General features: G+C 38.1%; 1 protein-coding gene across 3 annotated transcripts; it reads right to left on the bottom strand.

Moving 5' to 3' along the window:
• Nucleotides 1–473: 473 nt before the first annotated feature.
• Nucleotides 474–10,044, bottom strand: prpf4bb (pre-mRNA processing factor 4Bb). 3 transcript variants are annotated; one of them, XM_027172940.2, is made up of 15 exons: nucleotides 9,893–10,044; nucleotides 7,967–9,190; nucleotides 6,944–7,099; nucleotides 6,684–6,839; nucleotides 6,311–6,392; nucleotides 5,961–6,201; nucleotides 5,018–5,091; nucleotides 4,829–4,919; nucleotides 4,456–4,603; nucleotides 3,848–3,985; nucleotides 3,373–3,526; nucleotides 2,351–2,465; nucleotides 2,051–2,202; nucleotides 1,794–1,880; nucleotides 474–1,665 (listed from the first exon to the last, which is right to left on the bottom strand). In XM_027172940.2, exons 1-15 carry the CDS (start codon nucleotides 9,937–9,939, stop codon nucleotides 1,462–1,464), a joined length of 3,069 nt encoding a protein of 1,022 aa, XP_027028741.1. In that variant the 5' UTR covers nucleotides 9,940–10,044; the 3' UTR covers nucleotides 474–1,461. The 3 variants fall into 3 exon arrangements, with proteins under 3 accessions (XP_027028741.1, XP_027028750.1, XP_027028759.1); XM_027172949.2 differs by having other exon boundaries at nucleotides 9,911–10,032; XM_027172958.2 differs by lacking the exon at nucleotides 9,893–10,044 and adding an exon at nucleotides 9,598–9,617.
• Nucleotides 10,045–15,977: the final 5,933 nt, after the last annotated feature.

Genomic DNA, 15,977 nt, shown 5'->3' with positions numbered 1-15,977 from the left:
TTCATAAAATTGTTTGTGTACATACACCTCAAAAATAGCTTCTTGGAATGCATCACAGTGTTATAATAAAAAGTACATCAAGGTTTAAAATTGCAGGTCAAGGCAATGAGATACTCTTAGTACAAAATACTCTTGAAAATAGGATACACATTAAGACCAGAAAAGGGCTGGGCAATATGACTTATTTATTTGAAACAGTACACCAACATATTTGCACTGTCATATGGCACAGCCCTGATCAGTTTTTGTTAAAATTATATTTTTTGTTGCTTTTCTTAACTTTCCTATCACCATTGTAGATATATTGGGGGGGGGGGGGGGGGCACTTTGAATGTAAAATGTGAAAGCGCGTTTGGCTTTGTACCTACAGTTATCATAAAGATGGTTTTTAATTTGTTGATGGCCCCCAAGAATTACACTAATAATAACTAGCCAACATGAAACTAGCCAGCATACTGTGAGGTGCTATGAGGTACTGGCCTAATCAAAACTTCTTTATTAAGACTATTCAACAAATCACATTAAGACTAGAACAGCAACAGCCCATAAAATCAAATTTGGCAATTTTTACCTTTTCATTCAGTGCATCAACTTCTGTAAGTGGTGCAGTAATAAATAAAGTACACTAACCAACTTTCAGATAATGTCTGTAACCACATGTAGCTTTTTAAATATGAACTCTGTTTTTGATTCAGGGTGCATGGCAACAGTGGAAAGGTTTTCTAATATAACAGTGTTCTTGCTTGAGTTTGACATCTTTTTGGTCAGTGAGAAGTGTGTCCCAGAATTGCTAACATGAACACAAACATTGTACCAGTCAACATAAAATCCTGTCAGAATAGAATATTTCATGTTTGGCACATGATATAGTGGATGTTGCATTTAATCTTCCAGATGTACATACGCAATACCGGCAAGTATGCGAACAATGGCACTTTCATATTCACACTGCTTATATATGTGCATGCATATTCAACATCTTAATTAACTAGTCCTTACTGTTGTTTCCACCAAGTTGTCACAGACAACATCCACAGTTTAAATAGATGATAAATCAAAACCTAACAGCAGCAGAAAAAAACTGTCTCATGTGAACATGTAATTAAAAATGGATTACTTGCAATAAAAAAACTGATCATTCAAAGAATGTAATTAGCAGAACAAGAAATGCTTATAAACCAAACAAAAAATAATTCCAAACATTTCAAATAATTCCAAACATTCTAAGATATAATTTGTTGGTTCAGTCTAAAGTCAGTGCTGTGGTTAAGAACCCTCTATCTGCTTCCTTAAGAGCTCAACTCCACCCTCTTCTCCAACACTGCTAAGCATCTGTTTACATTTAAATGAGCAAAAATGGTACATCAGACTGGGACCAGAAGTAATCTTTCAGAGAATAGTGCATATCCAGGAGAAGAGCTGTAATTCCAGTGAAATAGCAAAAAAGTTACAAGAATAAGGTCAGATCTTGTCTTGAATAAATGAATGCTGCAGGGCTTGATTTATACTGATGCGTTTAGCTGGGTCCAACATCAGGGTGCCATCGATCAGATCCTTCAGCTGCATCACTTTTTTCCTCTGCTCTTCTGGGAGTCTCTGGACACCAACCAGGTCCGCCAGCAAGTCTTTAGTGGGGTTAATAGTACTCATCACTGTCACTTTCTCCTACAGAATGTAAAAAATTATGCATGAGTATTGGGAAATATAAGGTTGGATGAATAACCAAATAGCATTAGAGGTTAACATGTTATAATTTATACATGAAATTATGAATATTAGAAATTTGAACAAACCCTTTCAGTCACTTTATCGACTTCTATGTACAGAAAGTTTAGGTTCTGGTCGAAGTGTTGGTCTTTAAACAAACCTTTCCGAATCATCTGAAGACAAAAGAAAAAAATGCTAAATGAAATAATATAAAATGAAGTATAAATGAATGAAGTATTAGGAAAATACCACCATGTCAACATCACATTGCAAATATAATAATATTATAATAATAAAAAAAAACAAAACAGCATGACTGTTTAATAAATAATGCAGGTCAGACCTTGTTGGGCATCTTTCCTTTAAGATCCATTGCCAGTTTGATCATATGGTTGTTGGAAGAGCCAGGAAACAAGATCTTCCCTGTATAAAGCTCATACAGAGTGCAACCTACTGACCACATATCAATTGCATAATCGTACAGCTTCCCGATGACTACAGGCAAAGAAAAACAAATAATATTGATATTAATATAAAAACTTGCATAAACACATGCAATAAATCATTTCTGATTATTATTTAAATATTGATTTTTTTTTTCTCTTTTCTTTTCAATTTAAAGAAACTGGGTAGGTGAGCTTACTGATCTCAGGTGCTCTGTAGAACCTGCTAACCAGGTAAGGTGTAATGTCATTATCAGCCACATGTGAGGCTGATCCAAAATCACACAATTTGAGAATGGTCTTTGATTCGTTTACCTGCAACAGTAGGTGAGAAAAATATCAGCAAGTAGACTAAAAAGAGAGCTAACCAACTAGTTTCAAAAAAATGTTTCACCATGTTGGAAGATGACAATGAAAATACACTCAATTTATTGGGAAGCATTTACATCTACATGCACAATGAACTGCAATTTTAAGTTCTGTTTTAATTTTCGAGCCAGAAATTTCTTAAGTCTGCTCCCTTTCAGCAAATTCTCAGCAGAGAGCTCCTTTTAAGCTACTGTAGATTTCCATAGTATCAATTTCACATAGTGCCAATATAAAATGTGCCACTATTGCGATTTAAATAATGAACTATACCAGCTTAGCACCAACTGCACTGTGCAGACAAAAGTATGTGGATACATTACCACAGCCCTAGTTCAGCCCTATACCAATGCCACAAAGTTGAAATCGTCTAATATGTTTTTGTAAGCTGTAGCTTTAAGATTCGCTTTCACTGGATTTAAGTGTCCCAAATAATCATGCCCATGTATGTAAAATGAGGACCATGTATACATGGTTTGCCATGTTTGACATGCTGTGGAAGAACTTGAGTGGCCTACATAAAGACCTGACAATTCAACCGCAACAAACATCTGGGATGAACTAGAATACAAATTGGGCATGAAACCTTTTGGTCTGACACCAGAGTTTGACCTCACTAATGCTCTTGAGGGAGAATAGACAAACCAACAGGATCACATTCCAAAACTTAATGGAAAGCCTTCCAGGAAAAGCAGAGGTTGTTATATGAGCAATGGTAGGCCAAATTTGGAATTTGATGATCAGCAAGCAAATAGGAGCATGATTATCAGGTGCCCACATACTTTTATCTATACTGTATGAGTATACAAAGAGCTGATGTGTATGATTTTTCTGGAGTCTTGTTTATTAAGCTCACCAATATGTTGTCAGGTTTGATGTCAGCATGCAGAATATTACAGCGCTTCAGAAGCTTTAAGGCCAGAAAGAGCTGCTGGCTGTACGAGCGAACTGCTTTAATGTGAAGGCCTACATCTTTACCATACTTCTTTAAGACCTCACGAAGATTCATACTGCAGGTGACAAAGATAGAGATTATTATTAATAGTTTATTCATTTAGATTAGTTTCTAATTAGTCCTAGATAATGTGGAGTGTACACCAAAGTCACATGAGCTTTCACTACAGACACAATAACTTGTTAAAATAAGCACATTGATCATTTAAAAATGTTACGGCCAAAACTACAGTCCAAGCTAAGCGGTCATCTGAAAATAATTCACACCTCTCTCTTAAACAGGTTGAACATTCAATAGCTGTGTTCTATAAATAGTAAATTACATATCTCCAAGATCGTTTAAAATCAAAGACATATGCAGACTTATAAAGAAGTACCTAAGAGGCTCAAACACCAGACACAAGTGCTGCTTGTGGTAGAAATGTCTGAAGAGGCGCAAGCAATGGAATTTATCATCTGGATCAGCATCATTAAGCTTCTTCAGAAACTCCAACTCCTTCAGTCCTGTCTTTTGCCTGTGAACAGAGAGATTGTTCAATTAAGTTCATAATATTTTCAATGTAAACCACTAGAATCTTATATTAACATTAAACATAAACTTTCTCCTACTTCAAATCATAAAATTATAAATTCATACATATGCATCACTTAATGAACAATAATTTACGTTATAAAGAGTGACTTTTTTTTATACTTCTTGTCATTATGTTTATGTATATCTAAGTATAAAAAAGATACTCAGATATAGCATCCCAGACTTTATGCAGCTCAGTCTGACAGAAACTAAAAATATTCAAAAGGACCATTTCCTCCTCTAGCATAGATAAGACAAGGGAGTTAATGACTAAAAAAATTAAAGAATGATATATAAGAATGTATATATATATATATATATATATATATATATATATATATATATATATATTATATTCTTTTTCTTTCTAAAAATTTTTTTTATAAAAATGTAAAAGTACGGTGCATTCACATGAGCTCGTTGTTGCGGATGATCTTGACTGCCACCTCTTGGCCAGCACGAGCAACGTCTCTGGCCCGGACAACATTGCTGAATACTCCCTGCCCTGTGTAACCATAGACATCATAGCGCTTCTCCAGTGTCTCACCAATGTTCACACCTGGTGAGGAAAGTACAACATGTCTTTATTCAGTTTACCTGAATTGCATTTAAATGCAAAGAACACAGAGGGAAGAAAAAAATCTGCAGTACACTAGTAATAAAAACAAAAGCAGAAACACCACACAACAACAAAATCACAAACATGTTGATACTGCCATGTGAATTTATTATTACAAGAAATCTGTAATAAACTTAAAGTTCTAAAACAAGGAACACCACTTACGATAGTATCCTTCAGCATCAGTCCAGTTGTCTCTGAGATTTGGATTTTCCTTAAAGTCTTTGCCAACTCCAAAAGCCCTAAGCCTGGCACTCTGAAGAGAGATGAACAAACAAGAGTTCTATGAACATTGTTCATCACCATTTGTGAAAAAGCAGTATGCATTTGTTTTTTTTTTAATCCAATACTTGCATCAAAATCTGCAGCAAACATGTCATCAGATTCTATAAACATGTCAGGGGCAGAGGATTTCTTCATGTTGATTCCTGATGAACAAAAAGCAGAACTTTTACCTTGACTATGTATAAAATACCATATAATTATATATATCTATATATCCTTTAAATTCAATTTAGAAGAGAGATAGTGAGATTTTACTGTAATCTATAAAATAGCCTATAAAAAATGGGAAATAGTACACATAAAACAAACTTGATCAGTTAATTTCATTTCCACCTACTTTGATTTCTAATCTGCACCATTCACTATATAAAGTAAGAAAACAGCTGTAAAATTTGCCAATTTTGTTTAGTCAATTTTTTTTTATTGCTGTTTAGTTTTGTTTTTGCAGTAATATAATGTAAAACTTAACTGCAAGGAGCAACTTTAACATTGTGCTGTAGTGGCTAATCTGTAGCTAATGGAATGATTCCCTGTTACAACAACCAATTTAAACCACAAATTTTGATAAATCATTGTAAATAAACACACAAGAGAAAAGAAACAATCTTTTATTTATCTAAGCTGTACTCATTTACAGACATTTCTCCATCAACAACCAGAATGACAAAACGAGTAAAACTTAACATCAAATGCCAGTGCTTTATGCATCTTGACAATGAACAGTTATGCAAGGTATTTAAGATTTAAGCATATTATTGTGAACTGTTTTTTTTTTTAAACTATGAGCATTTTACATACTTTCACAGAAAACTTTACAATAGAATTGAAGTCAAGATGGCAAAATAAATTCTAAAAGTACCACTCTCCCTAATGCCTGTCTGCCATGACCTCAGTGCTCCTCACACACACTAGGGTGTCACAGACATGTTCAAAGTACTTTAAAATTACAGTTATCATCAAAATCAGCATAAGGGAATACAAAATAAACATTCTAAATTAACTGAACACATACCTTCTCTGCTGTGAAGTAACAAATTCTCACTCTCTTTCTCTTGGGCAATGAGGTTGTGCTTGGCCTTCACATTGGCCTCGAAGGTGTTCACATTTTCAAGCTCATACTCCTTAACATCAGCAGCAGCACGCTCCAGGATGTCGTCTGGTGAGGCAGAGCGACTGCGTATGCTACTCTGGGGACTGCTTGGCTCTGAAGCCATTGAGCCCATGTTGCTGTCTTCGTTTAATGTCCTGTATTTCTAATGGAGATAGTGTTGCGATTCAAATCAGTGTTTGAAAAAACTGAATTTACTGAAGTCAGCAAATTGCAGAGTGGAAATTATCACGCTTATTTAAATAAATCCCAACCTGCATTATAGCCAGTCGCTGCTGCCGCCGCTTTTCAATCAGAGCCTCCTCATCCTCCTCTTCAGCATCAAAATCTTCCATTCTTAACACAGTGAAATATACATAATGACCAACAGCACCAAATACTACAACAAATACTTAATTAATAAGACAAATTTCTCTACACTTCTAGTTCAATGCCCCAAAAACAGGAAAATGAATTACAGGGAAAAGGGGACTGACAAGAATGGCAATAATTTTGATGGCACTTAAAATTATATTCAAATTGTGTTTTATGGTACCACTTACCACACAGTTTCAACAAAGTTCACAGTGAAATGTAACCATATAGAGTAAAGCTCAATAGCAGTCTTAACAGACAACTTCTACTCACAAATCGTCAGAGGACGACTCCTGATCCAACTTCATGCCCTCTGACAGACTCCCCTTGTACTTGTCCTCGGCTCGGCTCCACCTCCTTCTGCGCTCACGTTCTCTGGATGTGGAGCGGCGAACCCTGGTGCGGCTAAATCGATCTCTCTCACCAGACCTGGTCGGGAAAAAAAACAACGGATAATGTAAGTACTTCAGTGTCCTCCAAACAAATTGTTTAAAGTTTAAGCATCAAGGCTCCTACATTAATCACTCACTGACCTTCGCCTAAAAGGCGATCGACTCCGCCTTCTAGGTGAGGGGCGTGTCTGTCGTCGTGGGGACAAAGACTTTCGTCTGAGTGGAGAGCGGCTGACTCTCCGTCTTGCTGGGCTAATCTCATATAACCTTCCAGCCCCATCTACACGGGAGCGCTTCCTGGAGGTGATAGAGATATTCCACTATTATTCCATAAACAAAAACTTGCTAAATCTGTTTGGTTTTATTTTGTTCACATGCTCCACCATGAGCTCATAATCTGTGAAGGAAGACAATTAGACACATAATGGACAGGTGTGCTGAGGCAGGAAGGAATAGACTAGGTTGGGGCACACACAAAACGTAAACAAATAGCAAAAAAGGCATGAAACAAACATAACCATTATAATGATATGGTACTTGTAAGGCTGTTTACACTAGCTTTATCTGAACCAGCTATTTTTAATGTAACATTATTCCTTTTCTATCAATTTAAATTGGTTTGATAAAAAATTGTACATTTGTCATTTTACTAATAATGCTGTATTTCAAGGAACACATGTAAGGCGTGAACAAGGTCATCTTACTTATTTAATAAAGCTTATAAGAAACTTGACTTTAATCACGAACAATTGTAGTGGTTCTTAAGTGGTAATCATTTGGGTAAAAGAGCTAATAAACCCATTAATAAACAATATTGGTGCAGAATTTGCAAAAGGCTTTAAGCATTATCACGTTTCTTCTGCTAAATACTGAAGGCACTACAACTACATGACCCAAATTCAAAAGTATATTATCTCCTCAGCAACATGTCTTATATGCATTATAGTTTACCAATCACTTAACGGCCAAACCCTAGAAATAAAATACTTGGAACAGATCATTTTCATGTGAATTAGTTTGCGACTGTCTGAATACTTACAGTATTCACACAGGTTTAACTAGATCACTCTCCAAATGTAATAATGCTACATATCATAAAAAGACTATTAGGCAAAAAAAATTGAGTGTGATATAGCCTCATAATAATCTTTGCTATATTCCCACCTAGATGGCGAATCTCTTCTACGATCAGCTGAGTGGCTGTGGCCCCTCCTTGCAGGGGACCGGTTCCTGGAAGGAGAATAGCTATGTTTGGATCCTGACGACGCTGCCTGATGGAACTGGCGCTCCCTCTGGTGGATGGAAGAACTACGGCAGTGCCGTGGACTTGATGCCCGCCTGTGACACGGTGAGTGGTTCTCCTTTCCTGACGAGGCATCTTTGGATGGCGATTTGCAGGGCCTCTTGTCTCTGTCTGCCTCAGTGTGGCCATCTTTGGAATGAGACCTCTGATTGCTTGAGTGTGCTGGTGAACCTGATCGCTGCTTGTCCTGCTCTTGAGTAGCCCTTCTTTCCTCTGCATGTGAAGAGTGGCTGTCTATTTTAGCCTCCTTTCCCTCTGTTGAGCAGCCCTTTTGATCGTTTTTTCTTTCTGATGAGCGCCTGCTGCTGGATGGAGACAGTGATTTCTTTACTCCATCATGAGATCGGTTCTGGCTCTGTGAACTCTTCCTACCTTTGGATCTGCTGCATTCCTTGGCTGTCTCTTTCCCACCATAACTCAGTCGGCTGCCTCTGCTGTCCCTTGCCATTCTGTCTCTCTCCCTAGATTGGCTGTGGTGTTTTGTGTTGGTTTTAATATCTGGTGAGTTATGTCTGGTTTTGCCACCCATATCACTATGCTCCTTTGGTGGGCGTGTTTTACCCCCACTTCTTTTCAGGCACTGGTCTCCATTAGGGGGTCTCCGTCCCTCTGCATCCTCCTCAGAGCCTGAGTTATAGCCCTGCAGGATTAGGCCCATTCCAGACTGCACCTTACCTTCAATCAGCTGGCTATCCAGCTCAGCTTTGATCAAAGCTCTCTGCTTCTCCAAGTCCTCCAACAGAGCCCGGTCATCCACATTCTGATTCTCAGAATAAGGGAATGCTTCATCAGCCTTCTTGTCAATGGTTCCCAAGGATGGCAATATCCCCTCTTTGCGCCTGTGCTTCTTATGTTTATGCTTGTGTTTGCGCCTGTGTGCCTTCTGCTCCTCTGATGTGTGTTTATGCTTTTTGTGCTTGCTGCGGTGCTTGTGTTTCTTTTTCTTGTGTTTGCTGTTGCGATGTTTGGAAGTTTCATCCAGGTTCACTCCATTTACCTCTGCACCCTCCTCCTCACCCCCGTCTTCTTCAGACATTTCGCTGTTTTCATTTCCACTCCTCTGAGGACACTCCAAATCTTCTTTACTGTTAAATCAAACAAAAACCTTGATGTAGAACATACAGAGTATATTCACTGAATATTTGCACATACACTTTCTTTCACTGACCGTTTATTCTAGGCCCTAATACTCGAACAGGAAAACAAATTCAAAAACGAATATAGAATCGTAAGGACAATTTAGTTTAGCCAATCCCCTAATGGCATGTTTTGGGGTGTGTGTGTGTGGGGGGGGGGGGTGGAGCACACATGAAGAGACGGCGGACATGCAAAAAATTAATTGTAGACAATTACTTTAGCATTAGCATTAGCTAGCAAGCGAGCGCCATTAGCTAGACAGCACGCAAACTAACGCGGAAACGTGTTAACAAAAACACTATTTGGAGACTTACAATTACATTTTGAAATTTTGCCATTAGAAAGTGGAACATACCAGAACGTTATATCTTATGTGAATAGCCATCAAACAAAACATTACATCTGTTGCAGCACCCAGCTATTAAACTCCCCGCCTCTTAATTGAGGTCGTATGAAATCGGCTAACATTAGCTATGTAGCAACATAAGCTAGCTAACTACCTAGCAAACACATTCACGTTAGCTTGCAAGAACTCTGACAGGAAAACAGCCATATTTACAAAAAGAAAAAAATACATCTTCATAATTCGCATCATACAAAGAATACTACTCCTGCAACAAATAGAATAATTTTACTGCCTTAACACTTACCCATTATTCAGCCCATACCTTTGTAAGTCCATTTCCAAATCGGCCATTTTCCTCACCTAGTGGCCGCTGTTTTTTCTTCACTGGTGATAATATTATGGAGACAAAGTCAAAGGGAAGTGTTTCGCCCCCAAGTGTTTGCACATATTAATGTTATTAAGCATTACTCCAGAACGCAGCCAAATTCTAAGCCTGGGTCAATTGTAATTTTAACTATCCCCAATAGCACACAATAATTACACCATGATCAAATGAAACATGTGTTGAAGTACTTTATTTTGTAACAGTATCGTTTGAGTGTAGGGTAATAAATCAGATGAAAATAGTAAAAGCCAATTACTGCCGTTAAATATATATATATATATATATATATATATATATATATATATATATATATATATATATATATATATATATATATACACAGTGCATACTCAGGAGGTAGGATAATTTTACTGCTCTTTTTTATTCTATTTTATTCATTTTTCATTCACACATTTTTATTTTTACTTTTTACTTTACTGTATGACATTTAGTGTGGACAGCAAAGTAAGAATTTCATTGTGCAGGGAAACATGCTTTCTGTCTGTGCATATGACAATAAACACTTTGAATTTGAAATTGAAATGATGTAATCTAGCTAACAACACTTCACATATATTGTGGCTAGCTAGCTAATCAATGCAACTTAACCATTATTATCAATATAACAAATTGTCAAAAACACAGTAATGTGTTACATTAGCAAAATTAAATTTTATTGACTACCATTATTATTACAGACAAACTATGTTTCACATCATCTTAGAATGCTCAAAAACAGATATATAAAATAGAGAGAGAGAGAGAGAGAGAGAGAGAGAGCACTGTGAATATATAATACTGCACAAAAGTTTTAGATAGGTGTGAAAATTTTTGCAATGTAATAATGCTTTCAAAAAATAAGAGTGTTAATATGTTTATTTTTAAAATGGTAAGTAAACAGACAGAAGAGAACTCCAACACTATTTGCAGAAATGCAGCCCCAGACCTTCACCATGCTTCACTTTTGCTTGAAGAAACTCATTATCAGGGCTGTCAAGTGTCACGCATTGAGTGACAGTCATGCATTTCGGTCTTTTGTCACGCTCTCCCGCCGCACATTGTATGTGCCACGCAGAAAAACTTTAACTATTTATCATATACTGTATTTAATATTAAATAAATCAAGCGCGTCTCCCCTGGAATTCTTAGTCGAGCCAGACACTTATCAGCCATTCAAAAAAAGAGGCTACATAATAGCCAATCAGAAAATTGCACTATTGCATTTAACGTAACAACAAATTAGCAAGCCTGTAGGCAGGGGTGGTTCGAAACTATATATATAAAAATGATTTAAATGATTTCTATATTTTATCCACTCAATAGTTTCAATAATATCCATATAAACGTAGCTTAATTGTAATAATAAAACATAGTGGGATATTCAGTGATATTGGCTGTGCAATATCGACTTTTGTGATTGGCCTATACCGGCATACAGGCAACCTGGATGAAGCTGTGAACATATTCTCCAAATTGCACCCAAGAAGATTGGACCTGACTAGTGTACTAAATCCATAAGTGTCAAGACAAATACAGCAACATGCAAAGAGGCATTGACAGAGAATCAAGAAATGATGATGAAAATAATTATTATTAATACTTCAGTAAAGTTCATTAAATTTATTCTGTCGTTAGTGTGGTCTTTAAACTTACAAACTGTGTATGGACTGACAAAGGTGGTACATGAGAAAGCAATTTGACAACAATGCAGTTAATAGTTTAGATGCATCAAAAAGCGTGCTCGTTAAGATACCAGCAGACAAGCTAATCCAACACAAATTAGTGCATAAAAATGAAAGTAAAAAAAAAAATTGAAGTATTTGAATCTGATAATTAAATACAAAAGGAGGAGAAAAACATTTTGAAAAAAGAACCCCCCTTTCAATAGGCTGGCTACAGACCTGATTAGAGAGGGTATTTTCGATGGTCGGTTTGAACAAAACATCAACACAAAACAGCTTGTCTCTGGACGGGACATTGTCCTCAATTATGACACTAAAAATGGCTGGGCTTGAGCCGAACTGTTTTAAATGGGAGCAACATTACAAATGATAAAGGAGTCCAAAAAGGCAACAAACACTTAGAACAAACAACACCAGTCATAATCTCTCTCTGTCTCTCTCTCTCTCTCTCTCTCTCTCTCTCTCTCTCTCTCTCTCTCTCTGTCTCTCTGTCTCTCTCTCACGCACACACACACAGACACACACACACACACACACACACACACATACACATACACACACACACACACGTTTTTGCTACATGGTGGGGACTCCTGATTTCATCTTTATTTTCAAATCTACACAAGTTTAGAGAGCTCAATTTTTGTCCGGTTTTTCAATTCTGATGGGAACGTCCCTATTTTGTCTTACCACCAACCACCTCTAGGTGTCACTATTATAAATTATCTGCAAATTATCGAATTAATATGCAATTATAACTGTGTATAACATTAACGAAGATAAAGGACAAGTTCAGACCATAACTAAAGTGTTATTTATTTATTTATTTATTTATTTACATTTCACTATTTCCCATCATCTCTTGTATTTGAATAGACAATTGCTAAGAAAGTAAACAGTAAAAAACCTTAAATCACTTCCTGTTTAACACATTCAATTCTCTTCAATTCGGAGAGTATAAAAAGTTCCACATTTTAGATTCTACAGCACATTTTATTTGGCAAGCAGGAAATGTTCAAGTTCATACACACCATCATGGTCTATGATAAATAATGATCTGTGCAATCTATTGAGTTAAAACAAAAAATGCATGTGATCAACTGTTTTGCAAGATATATTGCTATATATCTATATAAATATTAGGTAGAAGTAGAAGTATTTGATGTACAACCACCTGAAAAGTATGGACATTTGGTAAATTCCACAAAAACAAGAAAACAATCTGTTTTTAGATCCAGTGTTTGATTTGCTCCCAGCAGCTGGTCTATAATATAATAATAATAATAATAATAATAATAATAATAATAATAATTAGAAACTAGATTTGTAAATTTCGACGTGACAAACATTGATGTTGGCTTTGACGGTGCAAGTGTCACGTGTCACATGTCCATCTTGTGCAAATTTTTAATTTTCCATATTTTTTGGAGCGGGGCTACATGTGACATCACGTGACGTCATGTGACGTGACCATAATACCCGTGGGGCAGTTCCCCTCATTGTGCTGAGTGTTTTGATATGTCACATGTCCATCTTGTGCAAATCTTTGATTTTGCTTGATTTTGGGGCGTGGCTACATGTGAAATCACGTGGCATCACGTGACGTGACCATAATACCCATGGGGCAGTTCCCCTCATTGTGCTGAGTGCTTTGATATGTCACATGTCCATGTTGTGCAAATTTTTAATTTTGCTTGTTTTTGGAGCGGGGCTACATGTGATGTCACGTGACGTCACGTGACGTGACCATAATACCCGTGGGGCAGTTCCCCTCATTGTGCTGAGTGTTTTGATATGTCACATGTCCATGTTGTGCAAATTTTTAATTTTGCTTGTTTTTGGAGCGGGGCTACATGTGATGTCACGTGACGTCACGTGACGTGACCATAACACCCGTGGGGCAGTTCCCCTCATTGTACTGAGTGTTTTGATAAGTCACATGTCCATGTTGTGCAAACGTTTAATTTTGCTTGTTTTTGGAGCGGGGCTACATGTGACATCACGTGACGTCACGTGACGTGACCATAATACCCGTGGGGCAAGCTCCCCTCAATGTGCTGAGTGTTTTGATATGTCACATGTCCATGTTGTGTAAATTTTTGATTTCGCTTGTTTTGGGGGCGGGACGTCACGTGGTGTCGTGTGACGTCACCAGAATATTCGGTCGGGTGCCAAGACTTTTGGCAAAAAGTGGCTACTGAGGGTTTGGACATTTCATGTCAATACTGCAGTCATTATTGGATTCTACTTATTATTATACTGCGTGCATCACAGAGAGAGAAGCGGTGCCTGAGCTCTGCTCACGCTGTGTGTGTGAGAGCTTAGAGGATTTTTCGGAATTCCCCATTCAATTCTATGGGATGTTCGATCATCGACTACGGAAAAACCGAAAATTCCGTCGGAACTCCGGAATAAAAACTTTGTCCGGAGTGAGGTCCTCAAGAACCTGTCCGAGGTCGGTGTAAATCGCTCGAAAACTTGCCGAGTTACAAACCTCAGAAGTTTATAATGGAAGTCTATAGGAAAAAAGGCCACTTTGAGCTTCTGTACCGGGAATGCAGGAATTCCGATTTCTTAGAAAAATAGAAGCAACAAACTTCAGACCAAATTTATTTAAAAAAATGCGGCATGTGGCTCGAACCCCCTAGGCCGCATTTTTTTAAATAAATTTTTGTCTTAGAAAAATAATAATAACTAGATTTGTAAAGTTCGTCGCGACAAACTTTGATGTTGGCATTGACGGTGCAAGTATTCGCAAAGGTCGGTGCATTTTGGAGGCGAGTGCACAGAAAGATTGTGAAAGGTACTGGACTGCTAGGGTGCCAATACTTTTGGAGGTGAGTGGACATGAGCATGTGACGTGTACAAAATAACTGTGGGGCAGTTCCCCTCAATGTGCTAAGTTTTTTGATATGTCACATAACCATGTTATGCAAATGTTTGATTTCGCTTGTTTTGGGGCACGGCTACGCGTGATGTCACGTGACGTGACCATAATAACCGTGGGGCAGTTCCCCTCATTGTGCTGAGTGTTCTGATATATCACATGTACATTTTGTGCAAATGTTTAATTTTACTTGTTTTTGGGGCGGGGCTACATGTGACCTCACGTGACATCACGTGACGTGACCATAATGTTCGTGGGGCAGTTCCCCTCACTGTGCTGAGTGTTTTGATATGTCACATGTCAATGTTGTAAAATTTTTTAATTTTGCTTGTTTTTGGGGTGGGGCTACATGTGACATCACGTGATGTCACGTGACATGACCAGAATACCCGTGGGGCAGTTCCCTTCATTGTGCTGAGTGTTTTGATATGTCACATGTCCATTTTGTGCAAATTTTAAATTTTGGTTGTTTTTGGGGCGGGGCTACATATGACATCACGTGAGGTCACGTGACGTGACCATAATACCCGAGGGGCAGTTCCCCTCACTGTGCTGAGTGTTTTGATATGTCACATGTCCATGTTGTGCAAATTTTTGATTTCGCCTGTTTTGGGGGCGGGGCTACACGTGACGTCACGTGACGTGACCATAATACCCGTTGGGCAGTTCCCCTCATTGTGCTGAGTGTTTTGATATGTCACATGTCCATGTTGTGCAAATTTTTAATTTTCACGTGTCGTCACGTGTCGTCACGTAGCGTCACGTGACGTGACCAGAATACCTGTGGGGCAATTCCCCTCAATGTGCTGAGTGTTTTGATATGTCACATGTCCATGTTGTGCATGTTTTTGATTTCACTTGTTTTGGGGGCGGGGCTACACGTGACGTCACGTGACGTGACCAGAATACCCATGGGGCAGTTCCCCTCATTGGGCTGAGTGTTTTGATATGTCACATGTCCATGTTGTGTAAATTTTTGAATTCGCTTGTTTTGAGAGCAGGGCTACATGTGACATCACGTGACGTGACCAGAATATCCGTGGGGCAGTTCCCCTCATTGTGCTGAGTGTTTTGATATGTCACATGTCCATGTTGTGCAAATTTTTAATTTTTGTTGTTTTGGGGGTGGGGCTACACGTGACGTCACGTGACGTGACCAGAATACCCGTGGGGCAGTTCCCCTCAATGTGCTGAGTGTTTTGATATGTCACATGTCCATCTTGTGCAAATTTTTGATTTCGCTTGTTTTGGGGGCGGGGCTACACGTGACGTCACGTGACGTGACCAGAATACCCATGGGGCAGTTCCCCTCATTGTGCTGAGTGTTTTGATATGTCACATGTCCCTGTTGTGCAAATTTTTAATTTTCACGTGATGTCACGTGACCTCCCGTGATGTGACGTGACCAGAATACCCATGGGGCAGTTCCCCTCAT

This window comes from Tachysurus fulvidraco, chromosome 25, assembly GCF_022655615.1.
Source record: "Tachysurus fulvidraco isolate hzauxx_2018 chromosome 25, HZAU_PFXX_2.0, whole genome shotgun sequence".
Lineage (NCBI taxonomy): Eukaryota > Metazoa > Chordata > Actinopteri > Siluriformes > Bagridae > Tachysurus > Tachysurus fulvidraco.
This window is presented reverse-complemented; position numbering and strand designations above follow the sequence as displayed.

Bases quoted from the DNA above. Each gene is read 5' to 3' on its own strand.
- prpf4bb (XM_027172940.2), bottom strand. From the start codon at position 9,939: ATGGCCGATTTGGAAATGGACTTACAAAGGTATGGGCTGAATAATGG. The intron at 3,527-3,847 runs GTACTTCTTTAT...TGTCACCTGCAG, and splicing joins CTGGTGTTTGAGCCTCTTAG to TATGAATCTTCGTGAGGTCT. The intron at 1,881-2,050 runs GTCTGACCTGCA...TTTTGTCTTCAG, and splicing joins AAGGAAAGATGCCCAACAAG to ATGATTCGGAAAGGTTTGTT.